Source organism: Hydractinia symbiolongicarpus, chromosome 15 (genome assembly GCF_029227915.1).
Source record: "Hydractinia symbiolongicarpus strain clone_291-10 chromosome 15, HSymV2.1, whole genome shotgun sequence".
In the NCBI taxonomy this organism is placed as follows: Eukaryota; Metazoa; Cnidaria; class Hydrozoa; order Anthoathecata; family Hydractiniidae; genus Hydractinia; species Hydractinia symbiolongicarpus.
In genome coordinates, this window is record NC_079889.1 from 2,609,913 (window position 1) to 2,634,395 (window position 24,483).

The 24,483-nt window shown below is 33.4% G+C and overlaps 3 protein-coding genes across 4 annotated transcripts; 1 reads left to right on the forward strand and 2 right to left on the reverse strand.

Annotated features, from left to right (window-relative positions):
* Positions 1-5,594: 5,594 nt before the first annotated feature.
* On the forward strand, positions 5,595-11,529 carry LOC130628975 (vacuolar protein sorting-associated protein 26B-like). Its single transcript, XM_057442048.1, has 10 exons — positions 5,595-5,650; positions 6,294-6,437; positions 7,063-7,138; positions 7,222-7,378; positions 7,632-7,733; positions 8,357-8,419; positions 8,780-8,886; positions 10,270-10,338; positions 10,718-10,860; positions 10,995-11,529. Exons 1-10 carry the CDS (start codon positions 5,648-5,650, stop codon positions 11,073-11,075), a joined length of 945 nt encoding a protein of 314 aa, XP_057298031.1. The 5' UTR covers positions 5,595-5,647; the 3' UTR covers positions 11,076-11,529.
* A 1,034-nt stretch (positions 11,530-12,563) lies between these two features.
* On the reverse strand, positions 12,564-16,410 carry LOC130628973 (uncharacterized). The gene is made up of 2 exons (XM_057442043.1): positions 16,319-16,410; positions 12,564-15,780 (listed from the first exon to the last, which is right to left on the reverse strand). Exons 1-2 carry the CDS (start codon positions 16,333-16,335, stop codon positions 14,013-14,015), a joined length of 1,785 nt encoding a protein of 594 aa, XP_057298026.1. The 5' UTR covers positions 16,336-16,410; the 3' UTR covers positions 12,564-14,012.
* Positions 16,411-17,745: 1,335 nt separating this feature from the next.
* LOC130628978 (uncharacterized) lies at positions 17,746-22,691 on the reverse strand. 2 transcript variants are annotated; one of them, XM_057442052.1, is made up of 2 exons: positions 22,540-22,691; positions 17,746-19,062 (listed from the first exon to the last, which is right to left on the reverse strand). In XM_057442052.1, exon 2 carries the CDS (start codon positions 19,007-19,009, stop codon positions 18,650-18,652), a length of 360 nt encoding a protein of 119 aa, XP_057298035.1. In that variant the 5' UTR covers positions 19,010-19,062; positions 22,540-22,691; the 3' UTR covers positions 17,746-18,649. The 2 variants fall into 2 exon arrangements, with proteins under 2 accessions (XP_057298035.1, XP_057298034.1); XM_057442051.1 differs by lacking the exon at positions 22,540-22,691 and adding an exon at positions 19,452-19,899.
* Between the last annotated feature and the right edge of the window lie 1,792 nt (positions 22,692-24,483).

The window sequence follows — 24,483 nt, forward strand, 5'->3', positions numbered from 1 at the left end:
TCCAGTCTCTAAAACAAGCTCAAAATCAAAACGTCGTTTGATACTGGTAACGAAGTTGTGTCAAATCATGTCTTAAAATATTTTTTTACGAGGTAGTAATGAGCATAATGATTGCAGGCTTCGCTTAGCTTTTAGAATATGAGCATGCGTATTAGAATTTTTTCTTAAAAAAAGCTTTTTTTGTTAGCACGTGCCCCCTTAAAAAAATTTGGGAGTTTGTATGTGTGCAATTATCTCTAAATGTTTGGAGACAGAAAACTTTATAAACAACGAATAAAAATACGGAAAACGCTACCGTTTTTAATATTAGGCATATTAAGCGCTTAAATGATTAGATCTGCAGCCATGGAGGCTTTATATTGTGCAGATATGTTAGGCATTGTAATATTTTTTAAAAGTTGCTTATTTCCTTGCAACGGGATAAGAGAGTAGTGTCATATTTTTGTAATATATTTTCTCATTGTCCTCTGTTCACACGTTATAAATAACACGTTATATTTAACAGTCCAAACCTTCAAAAAAAACATTGCAGCTTGTAAGTCCACCCTGAAGTAACAAAAACAGGAGTTTTAAAAACAACAGTACTTTCCGAGACATATCTTATTTTAAATGTTAAACGTAAATAAATGAAAATTTTAAACCAAGCAAACAAACATTGGAAATTTTTAAAACTTCAGCTGCACTGAACCTCAACCAAAATTTCCAGTTTATAAAAAGTGTGTATTTGTCTTATGAACAAGTTGCTGCAGTAATGATACCAGAAAGTTCAAAATAATAATTTGTTTTGTCCCAACCTCTTCTTTGACTTTTTAACTTCTCCTTCCATAAATGTAAAAGAAAAACATCTTGTCCCCAGATCATGTTGTCTTTTTTACACTAAAGCTGCTTTTAGACGATGAATATATATTTTAGTTGATGGATAAAGTACATTGCATGTACCTTTACTTTTATCAGAAACCAATTAAAATGTGCAACAAACCACTTTTTTAACTTAAGGTAACGGAGAAGTATCTTTCTGACAATCTCGCCTTCCAAGATTGATTGAAAGAAAAAGAGAGCCCTGGGAAGAAGTTGTTCGTTCGCCGTAAATTTCTCTACTTACAGAGTCGGTACTTTAATAATGGCGGGCCTCTGTTATAGGGAAAGTTTATTGGAAATATTTTACTAATACTTAGACCATATCAAAACAGTGCAGTAAAAACTCCAACGTCTTAATAGCAAAAAACTATCTCCAGCGGCAATTCTCACAGTACCGGATGAAATGATAGTCAAGCTCTTATAAAAACACTCCTATGTAGCGGAAACTTATGTTGGGCACTTTTTTATACCAGATACCAACCTCTTATATCAAAAAGGCAAAAACCCTTAGGGACGGGGGTGTATCAAATAACTCTTTTTAACAGATACCATTTTAAAATTCCGATGTACAATAGACGTCCGTTAATTCGAATGCCGCTTAATTCGAACTTTCCGTTATTTCGAACAAATTGCCAAGTCCCTTGAGTTTGGTTTAAGTCTTATATTTTGAGCTGCTTAATTCGAACTCCGCTAATTCGAACATTTCGCTAATTCGAACAATTTTTTAGTCCCAAGGCTGCGTTATGCTCGTTAATTCGAAATTTTGTGTATCAATAAATAAAATCTAATTGGAAAATAAAAAAAACGTTTTTATTTTTATTGCATCAATGGTGGCAAAATTTCTTTCAATTTATCAATTAAATTCGCATTTCCAATAAAATAAAGTTTACAAGGAATTTGGAGGCCTTGCCCATCGCCAGGAAAACAACGTTAAAAGATTTTTATAAAAAGTTGTAGTGAAGTTGTAATAAAGTTATATTAGCATAAAACGTTTATTAAAATTCTTGTTTTTTTTTAACTTCCGATAATCCGAACATTCGTTAATTCGAACAAATAATTTAGTCCCTTGCGTGATCGAATTAACGGACGTCTGTACATTATACTACCTCCAGAACTGACCTCTCTGAAGAGGACACAAAAAATGGGTCTTTCTCTATTATTTTCCCTAAAACAATGTGTGCATTTTTGTATAAGGATTCTTTATCATTCTTTTAGCATGTTTGTAACCTTGTTAGAGCCGTAAAGATAAGAAGCTCGAAGGGGTTTCTAAAATCTATTTTACTTTTTTGAAATAAAAGATAGCATAATATGTTTTTCCTTCCGTCAAAACTGGCCTTTCACTTTTTACGCTAAGCCTCGATGTAGTGGACACATAACGGAGATTTTTTTAAGGTCCCAATGGTTTTTGCTTTAAAGGGGGCGTCGTTTTTATTTATGCAGAAAATCATTTGTGTGTTCGTTTATAAACTAATTACTGCGTATTCTGCCACTTTCCTGTCTGCATTTGCTTCTCATTGTAGAAACTATCTACAGAAATATAAAGAAAACTAATGACTGTGTATGTTTTATTGCATAATGCGGGCAGTGTATCACCTTCACTTAAATTAGTTGATGGACTTTTTCGTTCCGATCTCATTCGATGCAATCTGAAATTTGAAACATTTCAACTTTGTTTGCAGACATAAACGAAAAATATTATAAAATTAAAAGAAAATTTAAGTTTTTTTCTTGTTCAGTTCCGTTTTGCTATTGAGTGGAAATTCAGCTTAAAATTGGCGCAAACATGGTGGTTTTCCTACTGTGTCGACGGCCCCGGAACTAACCAACAATATTTTATATAAAGAAAAAGAGAAGTCGCAAGGAGTCCTCCTTAGGCGTTGCTACATCGTTGCGTAATTTTTTCTAATTACTTTCGTATGCCCGATTTTCTAGTTTCGGGCAATTTTGTCGTTCCGATAACTTGTCACGAGCCGAGTACTCTTCCACAGTCATAATGGCAGCCGAGTTAACTGATAGATGGACATTACTTTACTGGCGTATTTTGTTATATTCCTGTTTATTTCTATGCATCTCTAGCTTTATTTCCCAAACGATTTACTTTAGGCTTTATAAAACTTCACTTCTTAAATGCTTGTTATATAAAACTAGTTTCTGTTCTAGCTACAGACACGGCAAAATTTAATTTTATTATTTATTATTCATTTAATTTTTCGTTTGTTTTTTCAACCCACTCACCCAAGCCAGCAAATTCAATGCATGGGAACTGCAATTCAAAAGCATTCATAATAGCTGTTACACCTCTACTTTCTTGGTAGTCTCTTCTTATCTACATTACATTTCTCATTGTTTCTAGCTTGCTAAAAAATATATAACATAGCTAGCTAATGACTTTTAATCTTTACATTTTTATGGGATTTTTGAGCATGCCTAGAAAAAATCAGAAAAATCGACAGGCAAAAAAATGCAGAACTTAGTGAAAAAATCAAATATATGGTGGGTAAAAACTTTTTGTACTGTGGTTACTAGCATCTTTTCACTGATATATATATGATCTAAGTTTAAACTACATGCAAGCTATATTCTAATTTCAAGATTAATAGATTCCTTGGCTAAACTATAGAATACCCCCATAAAAAATTAAGACTATAAAACTCTGCAACGCAGCAAAGCAATAATAAAAAAATAAAATAACAAATATAACAGCAGCAAATGCAGCTACGCACGCAGAGAGATAGATAGAAGTGCATATTTTACATGGCTAGCCTCACAAATATCGAGGGATATACCCTGTCTATTATTTCCAGGAGGGGCCATGGCTTAGATGGAGAGTCCTAGAGTATTTAATGCTCATTTTGAGCTACGCAGACCCAATTAGTAGGGCCCACGCTCTACTAGACAACTCCCGGCAACATCCAACGGCCCACACAGTGTGCCATCTCCCCAATTTCCCTCACATGGCTTGGGTTAACCCGGGGCTATGGTAACATTCACTCGCCCATGTTGAATCGCCGTCAAGAGGAATCGAACCCCGGTCTCCCGCACAGAGTACGAAAGCTATAACCACTAATCTACGGCTACACAAACCTCACTATCTCCAGATTAAAACAGTTGGACAGTTAAACTAAAGTAAAATATCAACAAACATACCAAGTTGGTTTGTTACACTAAACATTTCGCATAATAACGACTTCGCTTTCTTGATTCTAAAGTTTAGCCTCATAGTGTATATATACATTCATACTGAGAAATTTTTTGCTCTTTAAATATTGTTTCCTAATTCAATTAATTAACTGTTTTTCTGAGTAGCTGCATTGCTGAGTTGCTGCATTGCTGCATAGCTGAGTATCTACGTTGCTGTATTGCTGAGTAGCTGCTTTGCTCAGTAGCTACCTTGCTGCGTAGCTGACTATCTACGTTGCTGTATTGCTGAGTAGCTGTGTTGCTGCGTAGCTGAGCATCTACATTGCTGTTTTGCTAAGTAGCTGCGTTGCTGTATTGCTGAGTAGGTGCGTTGATGAGTTACGTAGTTTTAATTTTTTTACGGGGGTGTTTTATAGTTGCTCCAATTCCTCTAACTGAAAATAAAGTTTGCAATGGACTGGTCCACGACTTATCACCTGCATTATTTTGCCTGTTGATTTGCGTAAAAGGTTAGGGATTATGAACAACACGCATCAAGATGAAAGTCGTCTATAGAAAAACAGAATGGAGATAAAATTTGCAACTAAAGATTGAAATGTCTTAAAAGATATGGCACATAATAAACGTTAAAACCAACCCACCCACAAATGTCAAATTGATTGTCAAATTTCTTGTGGCAGCTTAAATATGAATGCTGTTCTCCAATTATAATTTATGTCTGCCCATTGTGTGGTTAGCTCGCTGATGGAACCTAGAGCGCATTACAAGGTTCCAGTACTCAAGTGCACGCATACACAAATATAAAAAGCACTTAACTTTGTTTCCAGAGCATTGCCACTATTTTCCTATAACAAACCTTGTGTATTGCCAATAAAATGTAATTTTTTTATATATAATGAAAATGTTGAACGTAATAAACTTTTTTTACACAGCTCAAATGTGAGCCACTGTAATCTTTCCTCTGCTGGACATGTCACAAAAACTATCACTTTCAGCCGTTATCAGTCTTTTCCAGGATTATTTCAGTAGATGTGCAATGATTCGCACGTGTAAATCAAGTAACGCGTGCGATGTAAAACGCACGTGCAAAGGATGTTACTTGTGCAATACTGCCTCCAAGGTTAATCTTTGTTGCGCATTCATTTTACAGTAGAAAAGTGGGGGACATTTTGTGTCGTGAACCCCAAATACTATGATTGAGCATCTACATATAGTGACTCTCTCAATCTTGTCCGAAATAGTATGCATGGCTATACTAAAATATGCTTCGTTTTCAAATTAAAAAAATCTTTACCACTAACCAATAAATTTTCAAAATTCATTCAGAAAGTTCAGCTACTTTTTCGTGGGGTTTCATTTTTAAAATTGTTTGAATAAAAATAACACTTGCAGCATAAAAAAAATTAAATTCGGACCTGCTATGGTTTCCAATTGTTTTGTTAAATGAAGAAGTTATTTACTACTAAATCCATGATAATATGTCTGTTCTGCCTGTAAGGCAGACTTCCTTCATTCGTGCTCCGTCTGCGTTCACCTCCACATTAATTATACTGTATGACTCAATGTGTATATATATATATATATTTACTTCATAGAAAGCTAAACACATGTAATCTCTATCTCAACAGTTTTAATTTACAATTTCAGAATGGTTAGTATGAATTAAATGATTTCTTATTGTGTTTATTTGTGAATGAAACCACAATGTCTGGATTTGTTATTGTGCTTCTGGGTGTTAAAAACTTTTTTAAGCATATATATAAGTGTGTTTCAAGCCAATTCTAATGACCTCTTTCTTTGTAATTTGATCTTGAAACACACAGAATATTATGATTAATCCTTCTCCCATCATAGGGCCCGATAATGGGAGAAGGATCTCCCGAAACGCCACCTACTAAACTATCATGTTCAAGAAATGATGAACTTTCCACAATAATATGAATACTGAACAGACAAACTGAAATAATATCTTCAATAATACACATTCTTTGTTGCAAATTTTAGTATCGTAGTCTTTAACTCATTAGTAGCAATGGCAGATCAAAGTTATCTGTAATGTTAAATAAATTGAATATAAAACAAAACACAGTTAGCACAGATAGGTATTTTTAAGTTACATCAAGTGTTGCACATCTGCATTTTATCATCAACATAATGCATACCACATCAACTTTTTGAGTGTGAAATGCTTACCAGAAGATAAACTAATATAAAAAACGAAATAATGTACATATATATGTAGTATGGTGTCACGTTTTGTTCTGTTTGTTGAGTACATCTAACTTCTGTTTTAGAGTTTTTTTGGTTTTGGACAGTCTGCAGAAGTTTCAATTGTATTAGCAAACTCTGAAAGCAGAAAGCAAGTGGAGTTAAAGACAGAAGATGGTAGACGAGAAAAATTTCATCTTTATTATGATGGAGAAACTGTAGCAGGAACAGTACGTGATTTTAGCTTTAAAATTTTTAAGTTTTTTGAACCTCAAAAATGTTTTGTGTCAGCGTCAGAATTAAACTAATTAAACAATTTACCAATATTTTTTAATAGTATGGGATCGATGTATGGTTAAAGTTATAAACAACATTTTATTTCAGCCTTTTTAATTTCTTATTTTGCAATTTTTTCTGATGTGATGTTATTTTACATAACTGCTTCTGACATATTCTAGAAAGGCTGCATTTGCTCAACGTGACATTAAATAAAAGTCATAAGTTGATTTTCAAATCAACAATATGTTACAAAATTTAAGGTACCACAAAGCTGGGTCTTACGACCTTGGGCTTTGTATTTCATAGTGTAACGTCAAAACCAAAACCTGAAACAAAGATAATTTACTCTGTTATAGAAAATAGAGCAACAACAACAAACAATGTATTGTTGCAACTGATGATGTCAATGCACAAAATGTGTTTTTTTAAACTTGTAATTTTTACATTTTTGTTTTAAACAATTTGCACTTGTAGAACCTCCAAAATTCTCATTACGGACCTATATGTAATCAGTGAGTAGTTTATAGTTCTTTTCTTTAGTGCATTTTTAAAGTAGATTCTTACCTTTTTTTGCAGGTAAATGTGAATCTAAAAAATCCTGGCAAAAAGTTGGAACATCAAGGAATAAAAGTTGAATTTATCGGACAAATAGGTACTATGTCCAGTTTTTCACGTACAGATGGAAAAGAATTATGATGAATTTCACACTTATTTCACGTCTTTTACATTTTTTAGAGCTTTTCTATGATCGTGGCAACCATCATGAATTTACATCATTAGTCAAAGAGTTAGTCAAGCCTGGTGAAATGACAACAAATGGTTCTTACAAGTTCGAATTTGTGAATGTTGAAAAACCGTATGAATCATACACAGGACAAAATGTTAGATTGAGGTGACTGTTTTGTTTGTCCGAGCTTAGAACTATTTGTCCCAGCTGGAAACGTATTTGTCCTACCTTGAAACATAGTAGTCCCAGCTAGAAACGCGTTTGTCCTAGCTTGAAAAGTGTTTGTACCAGCTTGTCATGTGCCCTACTTACTAATGAATTTTTAGATATCATGCTCTGCAGACACTTGAGCTGATCATTGATTAATTTTTTTAAAAAATTACTTTTGACCAAGATTTTATTCAATATATTTATTTAGGTATTTTCTTAAAGTCTCAATTGTACGTCGCCTTGCAGACATCACGAAAGAATTGGATATAGCTGTCCATACACTGTCCACATATCCAGAAATGAACAATAGGTCAGTGTTTCAGCTTGTTTTCTTTCTTAATGAGAATTGTCTGAAGAATTATAATCATTTTGGGAAATATTACATTTACATAATGTTTACTTGTATATTTCAAAATATATTAAAACAAATAGCAAACTTTTGTCCTCACATTATATAGGCTACTTCTAGTTCCACATAACTTTAACTTGTCAAATTCCCTTTGTCAATGTTTACACCATACTTGGGGTCTTAGTTTATTTGGTTAGATACAAACTCTTAAAATATGGCAATTATTGCTGATGTCAGCATGACAATTGTTCTCAAATTTTGTGACTTTAGTAGGCCTTGATGTGGATTATTAAGCAGCCGGGTTAGAAAGAGTTTAACTATCGCAATTTATACGCTGCTTATCTAAGCGTATGTATCTGTAAAAATATCATTTAGCAAGTTGATTCCTTTGCGAATTAGCAAGTTGTTGTTTTTTGCCAACTTTGTAAAGAGGGATTGTATGCTAGACAAGGTGAAATGTAAGATTAAAGATACTGTTAGAAAAATTTGACAAAAAAATAAACCTTAAACAACTCTGAAGTGATATATGTAGGCTTGTCCAACCTGTTTTCTTCAAGTTCCAACTTTTGTTTGATTTATTGTAGTATTAAAATGGAAGTGGGCATAGAAGATTGTTTACACATAGAGTTCGAATACAATAAATCAAAGTAAGTTTTGTCAATGTTTTTGTTTTTTTATTGGCGTCTCCTGATGATTGTTCACAATGATGTGATTATAAAAAACGGTTTTGATACCTCAGTTCAATTTTCTTAAAAAAAGTGACATTTTTGAAGATATTCCACGCTTCAAAAGAAATTGTTTTGTTACACTCTCAGCACCATAATACTTGAAGCTTATTTTACAGATAAGTGGTTCCACAAACACAATTTTTTTTCCTGCATGATTATTCTTTAAAGAGCTGGAAAATACTCGGGAGAAATTGGTTTTTGCCACATCACAAATGACACATTCTTTTTTTTTACAATTTAATACTCCTAATACAACTCTAACATCTATTTTTTTTCTAGATATCATTTAAAAGATGTGATTGTGGGCAAGATCTACTTTCTGCTTGTTCGTATTAAAATTCGTCATATGGAACTGGCAATTATTAAGAGGGAGATTGCAGGAACAGGTAAATACGTCTGTAGAGTCAATATTCGCGAATTTTCAGTTGAAATGTAGGCCCTGAATTAAAACCAATAGTAGTTGGTTTAATAGCATTTAGGGTCGAATCTGATTTTGAACACCAGGACTCTGTATTAAAGTTATCAGTTTCATGTTACCATTGCTGTGATAACCATATCATAGGCATAGCAAGTTTGTCCATTTCATCGTCATACATTTACTTTTTTGTTAAATCTTAGTGTGTTTTTTTAATGTGTTTTCCTAATTTTAAGTGTTGGTTATTATGTGTGTGTAGAAACAAAGGGATCTTTCAATCACTTTGTGTGTCAGAACTTGCTGTCACAGATCCAGGGGTCCCAGCCGGCATAAAATCATAAAAAATCATAAAATGAGCAATTTTTTCTCAAAAACCATAAAATTAGCATAAAATTGATTTGTTGGCATAAATTATAATTAAATAATTTTTGTACATGTGTTCTCCAAGATTTTGTTTACCTAGTTATTTTTAGTTTTGTTTGCTCTTTATTCAGCATTTATTATTCTTATGACATTTCCCAGAGTTTTATGTAGCAATTGTTTAAGTCGAGAAGAGAGTAGAACAACTTTTTTGAAGGTTAGTAATTACAATAGTGATTAATTAAACACCGCCAGAGTGGTGAAAAAGCTAACCTTGGCCAAGTTTTGTTAAAAATGATAAATTTTCAGCTTATTGTAAAATTTGTGTTAAAGCATTCAAAATTACCAACAGTGGGTTATCTCCATCGAAGATGGCAAATTATTTCTTAGTCAAAGCAGTTTATTCCTAAGCCAAGAAAATTTAGTAACGAAGGCAGAAATGTTACAAGCTTTGTAGATAGTTGATGAAAAAAACAGAAACAAATTTTAGAGGCAAACTTTTAGACTTGATTGATTTAACCTATTGTTTAGGAACTTTGTGGTAACAGTATAGACTGTCAAAGCAAATTCAAAGCACTTTTTATGTGTTTACCAAGTTTTCCAAGGGTTATCCAGTTTTTGAGATTTGTCAAATCTGTAAGAAATTAGTAAGGATCATTAAACCATACGGTTATCAAAATTAGGTATTGGCATAAAATTGGCATAAATATTAGCTAAATTCTTATAAAAAATGGCATGAAATTAGAAGTGAAGGGCGTAAAATAGCATAAAAATAGGGTGTAAATTGGCATAAAATCATAAATAAATTTTGTTTTTGCCCTGGGACCTCTACAAATCTGCTCTAAAAAGCGCTTCAACCACCAGATAAATATGTATAATGGACCATCCGTACATGCGGTTATTCTTAACCGTGAACGATCGGACGACTCCATGTTGAGGATGCACACAGCTATAAGCTTTTTAATAGGTTTCTATATATTTTTTTATTCTGCAGGGCCGAACACATATACTGAGAATGAAACCATTGCTAAGTATGAAATTATGGATGGTGCGCCTGTTAGAGGTAAAAGTTAGAATTTCAAATTTTTTTATTTTACATCCGGTGGTGTAAAATGATCCGGTGTGGGACTAGTACCGGCGTAAAATGGTCTGGTATTGGATTAGTACCAGTGTAAAATGATCCGGTGTGGGATTAGTACTGGCCTAAAATGGTCCGGTTTGGGTTAAGTATTGGCGTAAAATAATCCGGTGTGGGATTAGTACCGGTGTAATAAGGGCCAGCAAGTTACTGGATCGAATTGCTCGGTAATTTGTTGTTCTGAAAATCTACCCGGTATATATCATATCGAACTCTTATATGATTTATAAACTTTTTTTTTCTCTTTAATATTTTAAAAACAGTTTACTGTATGCACTTTACAGACGTGTAACTTTGCATTTAGGTGAATCGATTCCTATTCGTTTGTTTTTATCTGGATATGAACTGACGCCGACAATGAAGGATATAAATAAAAAGTTTTCGACACGTTACTTTCTTAATCTGGTTCTTATCGACGAAGAAGAGCGAAGATATTTCAAGCAGCAAGTCAGTACTTCAAAATCTCCTTTGTTGATGAATACATTTTAAGCAAAGAGGACCTAATGTTAAGGCGATGGACTGAAAGCTTCAATTCTCTGTCTTCCTGTTTTGTTGACTGATTCTATTGTCTTTCTTTCTAGGAAATTATTTTGTGGCGAAAGGGAGACATACCGAAACGTACAACAATTGCTGGTCTCGAAGCTAAGTACGAACGGACGTGAATAGGAGACATGTAGCTGAAAGTATACAGTGAACAATTTAGAAAATAATCCTATTTTGTATTATGTTTGTTTTTTATACATATGAATATCTTTCTGTGCACCAAAATTTTTTTGTGGCATACAAACCTACTAGCGGAAACATGAATTTAGTTTTACTTTTACCTTGTGTAATTTCATAGTTTTTCTAAACACACAGAGCAAGGATTTATCTTCGTTCTTTAAACTTTATTTTGTAGCAGTTGTTAGTAAATGCAAAAATAAATACACCAACGAGTTGACAATATTGTTGAACGTTCGTTGACGATATTGTTTAACGCTCGTTGCGATATTGTTGAACGTTCGTTGCGATAGGTCTTTTCAGTTGATTTTGTCGCCAAGCCATCTTTATGTAAATTTTTGATCTTGTTAATTTTAAATAAAAAATAATGAGAAATAAACGAAGATTCTGTGGAAATTAATTGTCCTTTATTTTTTAGTCTTTATTTGTCTTCCTTCTCGTTATATATATATATATTAAATATATATAAAAAATCTCTATAAAATCCTTATAAGCGGGAAATATAATTAATTTTGTTAGGATTATGCTTAGGACTTGAAGCCTACAAGACAACATTATTTCGTCGAGGGGAATCTTTATGCGAACTTTTTATCATGTGATTAGTTTACCCGATTTTTTTTTAGATTTTACCTAAAAATCTAAGAAAAACGGATTTTCGTGCAATTTTAGCCTTAATTTGTCTAAACTATGTAAGGACCGGAACATATTTAAAATATCTTTTATTTGGCTGTCAGAAACTAGTCTAAAAATTCGCTCTAGCACGTAAGTAATTAAGTTTTAAGGAGATAATGGTAGACAAATTTCAAGCTTCTGATGACCGAAAAAGTGCTGACATAAGCTAAAACTTATTATTGCCATTTTTTTATGACGTACTATAACATTGCCTAGTTAGATTCAATTTAGACAAGTATATCAAATGTTATAGAGGGGCGGACCCTCCCCCCTCCTCCGGTAATGTTCGAAATACCGTGGACCTAATAGGGATAAGAATTAGAATGCAAAATTAACCAGATATGATATTCCTTTTTAAAGTGAGATGAAACAGGTCTAGAGTTTACAAAACATTTTTCTTTCTACTACTCAAGGCTTAAACGCTAGACCCTGTAAAAAAATTTAAGAAGGATTATTTCCAAAAGTTTATTCTTGCACTTTTTGCAATAATTTCTTTTGTTGCTATCCCTTGTTATCACTAAAGATTCCATGTAGTAATCAAAGTTTCTTCCTTTAAAGTATTTATACTTAAAGGGGTATTTTCACGAAGCGAATCGAAGTCACATTAATACAGTTATCTTAAGATAACAAATGTTATCTTAAGATAACTCTATTAATGTGACTTTGGAATGCGTGAATATTCACATTAATGTCCTGATTGTAAGATAACTCGAGTAATCTTAAGATAACATATTAATGTGATAATTATAACTTTACTTTGTAGTTATCTTGAGATTGGAGCTGTTATTAATACAAGTTGACGATTTTTGCTAACTTAAGATAACTCGTGTTATCTAAAGATAGCATTATCTTCGTTTCAAACGCGTTACTCTTGTTTCGAAACCAAGCCATAGACCATTGCACCCAGTTCTTATTGGTCTATCAACTTTTGTCAATGTTCTGTACACGTTTAAAAAAAAATTAAAACAAGGAGCATGTGTATCAGCGTCTTTTCGCTAGAAAAGTTTTGAATTCTTGTCTTTGTACGGGTCTTGATTCATTATTAAAAAAATAGTCAAGTCCTGGGGACGAGGTTGCAGTACGTCCAGCAGCTTAAGAAGTGGTTGCCAAGCATTATTTTTACGCATGTAACATTATACTGTTATTTTTATGCATTTAACATTATTTTTATGCATATAACATTATTTTTACACATTTAACATTATTTTTGCGTATATAACATTATTTTTACACATTTAACATTATTTTTACACAATTAACATTATTTTTGCACACATTTAACATTATTTTTACGCATTTTTTAAATTTATGCAACAAAGATTTTTTTATGCACTTATCGGCCACGGTACAAACAAGTTAGTCACAATATCATTCCAGCTTGAAAATCCTGTTGAGTCAACATTAAATACATGCACGATACATGAACATGCACGATATGAAATATTTACTGAAACTATTTAATTTTATTGTATGCTTTGCTTTCTGATTGGATAAATTTTCCACCGTCAAAATTACAATTCCTTTTAGACAAAGCAGAGCTGATATATTTTAGTGAAATAGTAACAATTGTACAATATATAGAAGATTGTTGTAGAAATAGTGTCGTTAAAATTACCGATAATTCCCGTGTTTCTGTTTGGAATTTAAAATAAAAAGTTTTGAAACATTGCTGTGAGTGTGGTCTAGTTAACTTAGCTTTCTAAAAGAATATCAAATTCAGTTTCTTTAAACGAAAGCTTAGACGGAAACGAATGTCAGAGCAAATTCCTAAAATTCAAATCCACCTTAAAGCAAAACCTGAATTACAATCATCCAATCAAATCTAAGTCGGCGTGGTCACGTCTTACCCTCTTAAATAATTCAAAAATTAATTATATTTGTTCAGGTGAGTGAGGCCACGTGAGCAAAGAACAATAGAATTAACCAATCAAAAAGCGCAGACAATATTTTGACCGCAAAAAAATCGTTTGAGTCCCTGCATAATTTTTCCCAATTTAGATTTCCTAGTGTTAAGAAACATTATGCTGGGTCTCCTAGCTACTATGAAAGATGTATTTCCAGATTTAGTCTGGGAAAAAGAGACTAATTTTAAGTATTGATGAACCAATTTTTCCTTAAATGAATTTTTCCCCTGGCTAACTTAACTTTTTTTTTTGATAGGATAGTTATTGTTTAGACATAAAGCTTTTGCACAGTGCGTACAATTATTACACGTGCAGTAGGGGAACGTCCTGTTCTACTTGTATAAACTCAGGAAATTCGTTAAATTTCGACCAGATGTTAAACAACATGGCGGCTGCATGTATACGATAAAAAGTCGATACAGGACTCGAGAAAGTAATTACCAGGAACCATAACATAGAATGTGTTTCTTTATCAACCACCTTGTACGTAATCAAATAACTGGCCCCAGGGGATGCCTTCATATCTATAAACGATCCTGACATCCAAAACATGGTATTGATCATAACAAGTGCTAGAAGGTACTGTCTAAGAAGTGCAGCTGAATACCTACTTTCTGGCGAGCATTTACATCCTGGAATTTCCTTTGCATGATCAGAACACCTTTCTTTTTTATATCCGTGCAATTTGAAAATCATAAACGTCTGTAGAAATGGAGAGATAAGATTTATGAGACTGTGAATTAACATAAAAGCATCAGTGACTTTACTTTCCTCATTGTATTCTTTATCATCTAAGTTTGAACTTTTTGCAAAGAAATAAACTGCGGAATATATGATGAGTAAGTGGTAAATACCGAACCCCAAAAGAGCTGTTCCAAGTAACACTTTATAATCTGCTTTGTTTATGTGTGAATCAGGATCTGGTTTGTGGTATTTCAAGCACTCTTTCCACGCCAAGATCGATATAACAATAACGATGACGTGATTGATACCTTGTATTGTGTAATTATACATTACGTCATAAACGTAATGCGGACCCTTCTCTGTAGTAAAAATATATGCAGCAACAACTGGAAGACCGATCAACATACCTGCAAGTAAACCCGGGGTACTTGAATATTCTTCGTGTTTTTTAAAAAACATCTTTGATTTTCTTTTGTCTTCGCACATAATTACCCAGGGTTCGTATTCACGCTTAATTTGTTCTACTGTTTGGCGCGGGTAAATGTTGAGAAGCAATGTTATTGCCAGAAGGCTATACTCTAATATGAACGGGTCGGAATATTTCTCAACTTCACTAGCAATTTGAAATATGTTACTTTTGCAATGTAGTTCTGTGTATTCCTTGATGTTGGACTGCCCATCAAATCCACCTTGTAGAATACCAAATTGAAAGAAGATAGTCATCCAGGCTGTTATATTTGTAGCAATCAGAAAAGCGATTAAGAAACGCATCTTGTTAAAATTAGCTATGATACGATCAGTGATAAATGTCTGTAAGAAAACCAGCTGCCCTGCCACAAACAGTAGACGAACAAGATGATAAAGTGATAATGTGCAGTACTCAAATAAATATTGATTATTAGAACAAAACAAAGCCATTGCGTAACCAAACAAGTCAATGAGAAAGTTGCCCGCAGCAAACAAGTAGCCGAGATATACTAAATATTTCAACGTCTGCTGCGCGTGTGGTCTTCTGCAGTTATCACCTTCATCTATAAATGTGCTTTTACTCATGTGGCAAGCAGTAATGCCGATTAGAGACACACCCATGTAGACAATTAATGGATAGTATATAATGACGAAACTCCATTGTTTTTTTCTTGTGTGTTGCAAACATAAACACAAGAAAGACACACTGACCAGAAATGCGACTAGTATAAAAGCAATAGCACTGGAACAGCTGGAACAGTTTGTACTTTCGCCAGCATGTCGATTATTTCCTCCCACCTGTTCAGAATGTTCTTTCGCCTGTTTAGGATTTTCTTCCACGTGTTCAGGATGTTTTTCCACGTCACGATTTTCTTCAGAATCTTCTGTGTACTGAAGATGCTCATCTACCTCTTTTCCCCTAAAAATTCATACCTCCAACAATTATATTACTGCACGATTACTTGAAAATTTAACAATAAATTCTAAATTTCTTATTCTGATTTATTCTTTTGAGTGAAATATTTTATATTTATAATATGTATTGTTTTTAGGTAGTTTCTACCACTCAAACAACCCTTATGATACGCTTTACAATCTATATTACCACGCCCCAACATCACTGAGTTTTTTCATTTTTTTTCTAATTTTGGAGGAACACCTATAGCCAACACTTATAGCAGCTCTGCCGTTTTATAATTTAAGTATAATTTTTTTTCTGGTTTTTGGTTCTTAACGCTTTTTCCATACACAAGTTGTTGTTTTTATTTGGACATGGCTACTGCCTACGAATTTCGTTTTACAAAAAATCTGCTGTTTTTCGTCAAAAATCAACTTTGCAAGTAGAGATAATTTTTTTTGAGTAAACCATGCACAAGACCAACCAGATTCAATATTTCCCACTTTTAAAAATTTCAATCCTTATTGGTAACCGATAAAAAATTATAATTCTTTCTTACCGCGTTTTAGCCATCATCAGTCTACCAAATACAAGTTTGTACTATGTTTACTTCAAAAAATGAAATAACACTAAGACACTGCTAAAGATAATAAAGGTTTCCAACGACGACTTTCAGCGAAAACGAGTTTTATTCTTGGAAAGAAACTTTTACGTTGCTAAGTGACAGCTGTCAAGAGGTTGTTTACACTGTCTTAAAAGAAGGCTTTTAAATGAGTGAACCAACGCAAAAGAATAATATATAAAAATACTTTTATAAACTGGTAAGTATGTAAACATTCTGCATTGGTGCATTGAAATAATAATCCGGTAATTTCATGGCACGAACCTACGGATTCGAACTTAAAACGTTTTCATTAAAGAACATTCAGTAAGCTATTCAAAACTTCACAAGGTATGAAAACCTCATCCCAGCCCCATATAAAAGGAGTAGGGACGTGAAAAGTTTATTAAAAAGGCTTATAAAGCTCTTTCATTGAATGAAAATTACCTTTTGAGATATATATTAATTTTATCACAAATATAACACGTGCTTTACAGAAAAAAACCTTTTTTTTCTACTAAAACTTTTTCCACCCCCCACATCCATCTCAATTATATTCCTGACTTCTATAAAAAATTATTGAAAATAAACAGTATGTTTCTTTGAGTTTTTGAATAGATCTAAAATTAGTTACAAAATCATGCGTTTGCAGAGCGACTCAAAATAGGCAGCATTCAGTGTTGATGTAGGTGACAAAATTTAAAATAACTTTTTTCTAATAATTCTTTCATTTGTGATGTACAGCTGTGTTTTTCCATATAAGGAGAATGATGTTGATGAATGATTAGCTGAAAAGTGTGGGTAACCTTGTCGAGATATATTATTGATACGTTTTCGCGGTTTCTTTTCTCATGTTTCTATTGTTAATCAAGCTAACATTGAATGAAATGTGGTTACTAGAGAAAGCTTTTATTTCGCTGTGCAGAATCTAGCCTCTTACTCATGCGTAACCGCGAAAACTTGTGAGAAACGATGACCTGCAATCAACCTCATGCCCAGGACTTTTATATTCTGTCTTACAAACTTAAAGACGACTTAGGAAATAAGTGGTCTTGCAATATATTCCTCATGCTCCTGTTTTTGTAGACTAATTTTGTTGCACAACATATTTGCAAAAATCTTGTTTTTGAAGAAGAGTAGAGTCATAAAGGGGATAAAATTCTGGCAACTTAAGCCTCAGATCTTCATTGTAAATGAAGAAGTATTCATTCAGTTATTAAAGAAGATCTTCTTCAACATTTTTTTTAGGTTTCTGTGAATAACCTACTTATGCACGACTCTTTGCAAGTGCAGCAAGAAAAATATAATGGATCGCCGGAAGATAACAAACAAGGACCGCGTAGTAACGCACATCACAACATAGGCGCATTGACACAATGCAAAAATATATTCCACAAAGTTTTTTCTAATAAACACAAAGTTATTAATCTGACGTAGAAGAAAACAATCGAACCAATGGAATCACGTTGAATGATGCTACGAGCCAATGAAATTACACCGAATACTCCTTGCCCAAACCGATGAGATCACACCGAATGATGCTTTAAACCAATGTGTCACACAATGAGGCTACAAATCAATGAAATCACATCAAATAATGCTACAAATGCAAGAGGCATAGGGAGCTTTGGCAATCAGTCCTCTCCTATCACGACAGCTAACCGATACCTTAATCTGCAAAACTACAACGCAATCATTTGTATACAGCAGAAAAAAATGAATAAACATCAAAACAGTTTTTTTTTACGACATAATAAATTAAAAATTCTACAAAAATTTGTTCTTTTTTATGTATATTTTTTGTTTAAAAAAATGTAAACAAATTATTTTTTTAGTACTCTTTTGTTTATTACCCAATTTCGAGCCCAGACTTCTGTCTCAGTTGAGTAAAGTAGTATGCGTCTTAAAGTTGTATTTCTCTGACCGTGACCATGTATAAAACGAGTTGAGGTTCCTGCCATCGACTCACTTACCCAATACATTTCACAAACTGTATGAGAAAGAAATATTGCATTAACCGAGTATAAAAATAAAAACTAAATTGTTTTTTTTATCATTTAATTGTTCTTTAGTAAGGAAAATAATTTTCCCGGGTCGTCAAAGGCACTGTAGTTCATTCAATGTTGTCCACAATACTTTTAAATATTCTTTTTTTTTTCAAAATTGTTATATAATATAAATAAAATCTTCATCGCAGTCAACGTATGACGAGCCAATTCCACGGCCAGCGATTCTTTTTAAATTTTACACATTTTCTTCGCGGCGAGTCTTTAACGGATTTCTTTACCGCTATAGCATTCCATAATCGAGTAATCTTCGAGTTTGAATATGTGTCTTTAAGACCAAGCTTAACCCAACTCGCTCATCTTCGGACAACTCGAAAATAGCATTTCTTCTTTTTGCTCTCTGCTGTCCAATTTCATTATACGACTTCAAACTAATCCCACTCAGCCTGTTCAAATTTGCTTTTGAAGAATTTTTTTTGATTTTTCTGTTATCGTTTGCTCGGATAATTAAGTCGCAACGTTCGATAAAATACTGACCAGCGTCGACGTAGTATTTTGTCTCGTTTAGTTGCTTGTGCCGGTAGCTATCTTTGTTTTTCCGACTAACCGCTTTATAGATTCGATGAAATAACTTTACTGCCATGCTATGTAATACAAAATTTGGGTATATTCGCCTGAATCCTCATCAGCTCATTTCTAAAACAAAAATGAAGTTTAATTAGTGTATAATATAAAAGAGAAAAGTGACAAACCTTTAAATTTTTATTTCAAAACTAATTTGCTTTCCAATGTGAACGAAAAGCTGTGTTGTGCATTCACCATGAACAACAACCTATTTTTCTCCTGCTTGTGGAGCTCGCTGTTTTCATCGCTAAGAAATCTTTTGTTGATGAAGAAAGGGCGAAGAATTACTCGTAGCAACGCAGTCGAGATAACTCCTACAAACTCGAAAGAAGAATCAAATAAGATATGATCAAAGAAGATTAGTTCTGAGGAACGTGCAGGGCACAGCTGAGCCGATGGCGTAGTGATAAGAAGAAAAGAACTTTATAATTACAGTGTAGGTACTTCACATTAGCTCTCACCTGATATATTTAGTGTCTTTAAGTGCATAATTCCAGTGATTGTCAAAGTTTAATTCAAAAAGATAAAATTTACAAGAGAACACATCTTCTATACCGGTGTTTTCTATTGTAGATTGATATGTTATGCAAAATTTATTTTTCTTTCATCTTAACCCAAACGTCGGTTTTCCGAAAGATCATTTATCCGGAGGAGAAAAGTTTCACCCTCCTTCCACGTTGTTATTGTAATTTAAGATGAGAGTGAGAGGCAGTACACAAAGAAAAAACTGAAAACCTTTTCGATATATTTCTGCTTCCTTATTTGTTTTTCCATGTTGTGACAGTGTTAAAAAAATATCTTTCAGCAAATAGAAAAATATGACGCTTCCGCTGTGTGTGTTTTTATTGGATGATTATTTAGCCAATTACATTTCAAGGAGGAAAAACACTCAGGCAGTTATTAAAACTACGTTTTTGATTGGACATTTTCGCTTTCTAGTGAAAAATCTTTATTCTATATCATTAGCGTTGATTATTATTGAAAAAAAAACATTGAAATATATTAAAAGGGAAACAGGAGAAAGAATATGAGACGTCGAAAAGTGTGTAATAAATATGATATTTAGCAATACTCTCTGAGTAGGAGAGTGTGGTTATCTATGTTAGGGAGAGCGATGGTTTTAAGTTTGTGTCAAAGTAAGGGTGAATGCTGTTAAAATATTGACGATCTTACATCGAACATATCTACCATTTTGAATAATTTATTCTGTTAGCATTTATGTAAGTCATATGAACATTATACTCGAAATCAGCCCTTTTCTTTATCTCGAACAGAACAGCACTCCCTAAAGAGATGCTGGCTTTGATTAAAATCTCGATAGATGATTTTTCTGTGCGTTATGATACATAAGCACGAGACATGAAGATAATCTAACTTATCTGTTCATTTTGTGTAAAAGAAAAACAAAGTAAAATATGACGTCACCTCACATCACATTCTCATGTAAAACGTCACGAAAATGACAGCGTTGTGCAAACAAAAAAATATATGAAGTCATTTGTAATCTTTCTTCTGGTGACTTCCAGGTTTGTTATTTTTTTACCGGTATTGACATTTACATACAACCATTTCGTGTTAGAGAAATTTTACAGTCATACAAGTGAGACATAAAGCTATTTTGGTGGCAGGTTGAATACTATACCATGGTTGCCATGGAGATAATAGAGAATTGGGATTGAAGTTGTATTTGCGTTGTAAATGAAAACAGTCAATATTTAACAAGTCAACATGATCAAACGCTGAAGTTGATAAATTCATAGAAAGATCAATCATTTATGCAAGTATGTGAGTCACTCTAGTATTTAGGTAAACTCACGTGGTTGTTCTCCCTTTTTAAAAAGTGACAATGATATAAAAATCTAGTTTCTAGCTTTTGAAAGAATGCGCTGGTTCACGGGTCCTCACATTTTTCGCTCTTCGTACATATTTCCAACGTGGATTGTTGTAGAGTTCTAGTTTCATTTAACGTTAGAATTTAATTGTTACTTAAAAAAGACGCAGACATTTAAGACCTAAAAAAGACGCACTTAAGACGCATTAAAAAAAAAGTCTTTAAAAAGACGCATTTAAGACACACTTGAAAGACGTCTTAAAAATTAAAAAAAGACGTCGTAAAGACGCACGAAAAAAGACGTCAGGAAAGCGGACATTTAAGACCAAAATAAGACGTAAAAAAGACGCACGGAAATGCGTCTTGATGACGTTTTTTTGCCGGTTGGTTTATATGTCGAAGTCTGAAAAATTTGATATCTATATTAAAATACTCGAATTTCTGTGTGAAAGCTAAAGATGGTAGGTGCGTTTAGCGGTGGGCAATTTCCTGTAAATTTACCCGACAGGCGAATTGCCGTGAATTTGTTCAATATATGTGCTGAGAAACAGGCTGTTGATTGCATGTCTGCTACGTGACACTTTGTACATCACAAAGGCTGTCTCCATACTGTTTGCTTAATATGCCTGCGCGGGTCATTCGCAGGACAATTAATTTGCCGACGGGCAAATCCGTAAAATTTTCACTAGATTTTTTTGGAACCCTACCACAATTTTCAACATTATTTCATGCTTACCAGCGAACAAGGATGCCCGAAATAATGATGCAAAATATATGTACAACGGGTGAATTACCGTGTGAACGTGTAAATTCCCGTCTTACCACAAAATAAGAAGTAGTGATTGTGTAATGTTACAAAACGATAAAAGATTGTTATAGCGGAATACAATACGCCACGCTAATTTTAAATTTCGTTAATCTTGTTTCCAGGTCATTTCGTCTTTACGTTTTGTGATTTCTATGATTCCCTGGAAACGAAGATGAAATATCCTATTGTAATTTTGGATAGTTTTAAATATAATGATTAAAATATGTGAATAGTTTGGCCTAGAGAAACACGGATATTTGAGGAAATATTTTCATCACCACGAGTTAATGTAAAAAACTGCGTAGCCAAAAAAAGGGAAGAAAAGTTTTGAAATGTTATGAGTTCTCACTTCCGAATTCTGAAGCAAAAGAAACGCAAGAAGAATTACGCAACTTGTAAGTAAGTACGTAACAAAGTAACGGGAAGTTTTAACGTCCTAGGGGATTCCATTTTAACAGTTGGCTTTTCTACCCCACCGACGTTACCTTAGCCGCTAAAGACTGCTTTAACTTGCTTGCCTGTCACACAAACCAATTGCAGTAGATGTTTTCAAATGGGTTGACAACATTTAAATTGCGACAGAGTGGAGACTCGAACCTGCAACCTTATGATTTCAAGTTGACAGCGCTTCCACAACACCACAACAATCGTAGGCGTGGAATACTAACCCTTTGTTAACCACAAGAAGAAATTTCCGTTCTAATCGTACCAGTGACAGTATTGTAGATTGAAGAAAACTAATTATTTGATATAGAAGTTCTTCCGACAACATACTCCACTAATATACAATGCATTCGTCACAAAATAAGCGTAGAGTCTCATGGTAACTAATAATTTCCTAATGTAGACAATTATTTGGTTTGTATATTCGAATTTGAGAATGTACAAACAAATAATTTTGTTTACTCACTTGATTCCTTCTTCTTCTGTATCCTCTATCTTTCTAGCTTGAAAAGAATATTCAACTTCATCTTCAATGAAATTTTTAATTCATTCACATCCTGCGGTTAGAAATTCATTCACAATTCAGTAAACGTGACGAGCTATTTTTAACTTGAATATTTTGCTGCGATATTTTATCATCAGTTTCTGAAAAGTCGTGTAGTTCTTAGTGCGTCATAGAAACCGCAATTCAAACTTCTCCACCTTCTGCACACACGAAACTGTAAACATCACAAAAAAGAAAACAATATATTAAATTTATTTTTTTATATATTTAGCGAAAAGGAGGGGGATAAAAGTAGGGGAGGGGTGTAGGGGTGGGAGAGGGGTGGGAACGGGTCGGAAGATGGGTGGGAGAGGGTTTGGACTACTGGTGATAGCTATAATTTCCTGAATATTCCTAAGTAAAAAGAAGAAGGTACTCATTTTAGTTTTGAGAATTTATTTGAGGATTTGTCTCCAGAATTTCTTCTCTTTTTAGCTAAGAAAGAAGCAAGCAGGTTCAGTGGTCCGAAAAAATGACAGAGAGACGAAACTGGATAGCAAAGAAACTTTCAGTTCCTAACTACTGTCAGAAGACTCCATAGTTAACAAACACTCCATAGTTAACAGACACACTAATCTGCAAAAAACAAGTCAAGCTCTAATAATTGGCTCTTTAAAAAGCGGAGAGATAATTAGCGGACATGTTATTTGTTTCTCTTAGAGGGACTTCTTATGTTCCTTCTTAGTAAAAGACAAGGGTAAAAGATATATCATTTCTCATATTATTAGTATTCAGTTTTGTTTTTAAAAAATTGTAATAAACTTTGAAATTTCACATTTCCGCATTTTTTTTATATTTACACCAAATTCTTATATTATTTCGTCAATAACATTAGAACGATTACCCATGATGACCCTGTGGCTGAGTTTTTCTTATTTTGGACTGCAAGACCAAAAATATTATTTTGAAAACATATGAAGCAGGTGGTTTGTCCCGTGTAGTTTTAAAAATCTGTGTCTTATATTTTCCAAATTTATTGATGTATCAGTGATTTTCTTCATTAAAGTTCTTTATTTGAGGTTTGTACATTATACATAGTTTTTAAAACTTCACGTCCTTGCTACAAATACTTATAATTACGCCCATTTGCGCCTTCCCAAATGTTTATCTATTTTTTCGTTTTTTTAGTGTTTTTGTGCGTTTGGCACCATCAAAAAAGTATCTTTCCAACCCACAATGCACAAAATAAATGCTACATCTGAAAGACGTATATTTATTTTTTTAACTTTTTGTCTATTCGGCGCCTTAATGAATAAAGATCTCTTCAGTAGTTATCACTGCTACAAAGTATCACTCAAAGAATCAAGCAAGTATCGCCAAAAATATAAGTCAAGTAATAAAATCAGAGTTTTAACAAAGAGGTTGACGTCTTTAAAAATATAGCTGCAGTTATTATTTGAGGCTTGATTTTTAATTTGTATGTGATAAAAACCATTCGTACCAAGATTTATGACAACTTAACACGAGGTTTAAAAGACACCATCATCTCAAATCTTCAGTTCTAATATCGGCCAGGACTAGAAATTGTGTCTATTTCTCGAAACTTTAATCGATATTATACCACATAGGGTTGCATCTATTTCAACAGTAGGAAATGTGAAGAAATCGAAACGACTTTTTCTGTTCACACAACCTCTGCTTTCGTACTTACTGTTTACATTGTAAAAATCAACAGCCATTTGTAAAGCTTTTCTTACCAGTAAGGTACATCCGCAACTCAACCTCGTCCCCAGGGTCTTGTGAGGTTGTCCGCAACTGGGCAACTATGACATATAACAAATGCAATGAAGATAAACCTTCTTTTAAGCTCTGAAAAACAACATTACGCATAATTTCGTGCGACGTGGAAGAATTTCATACAACGCT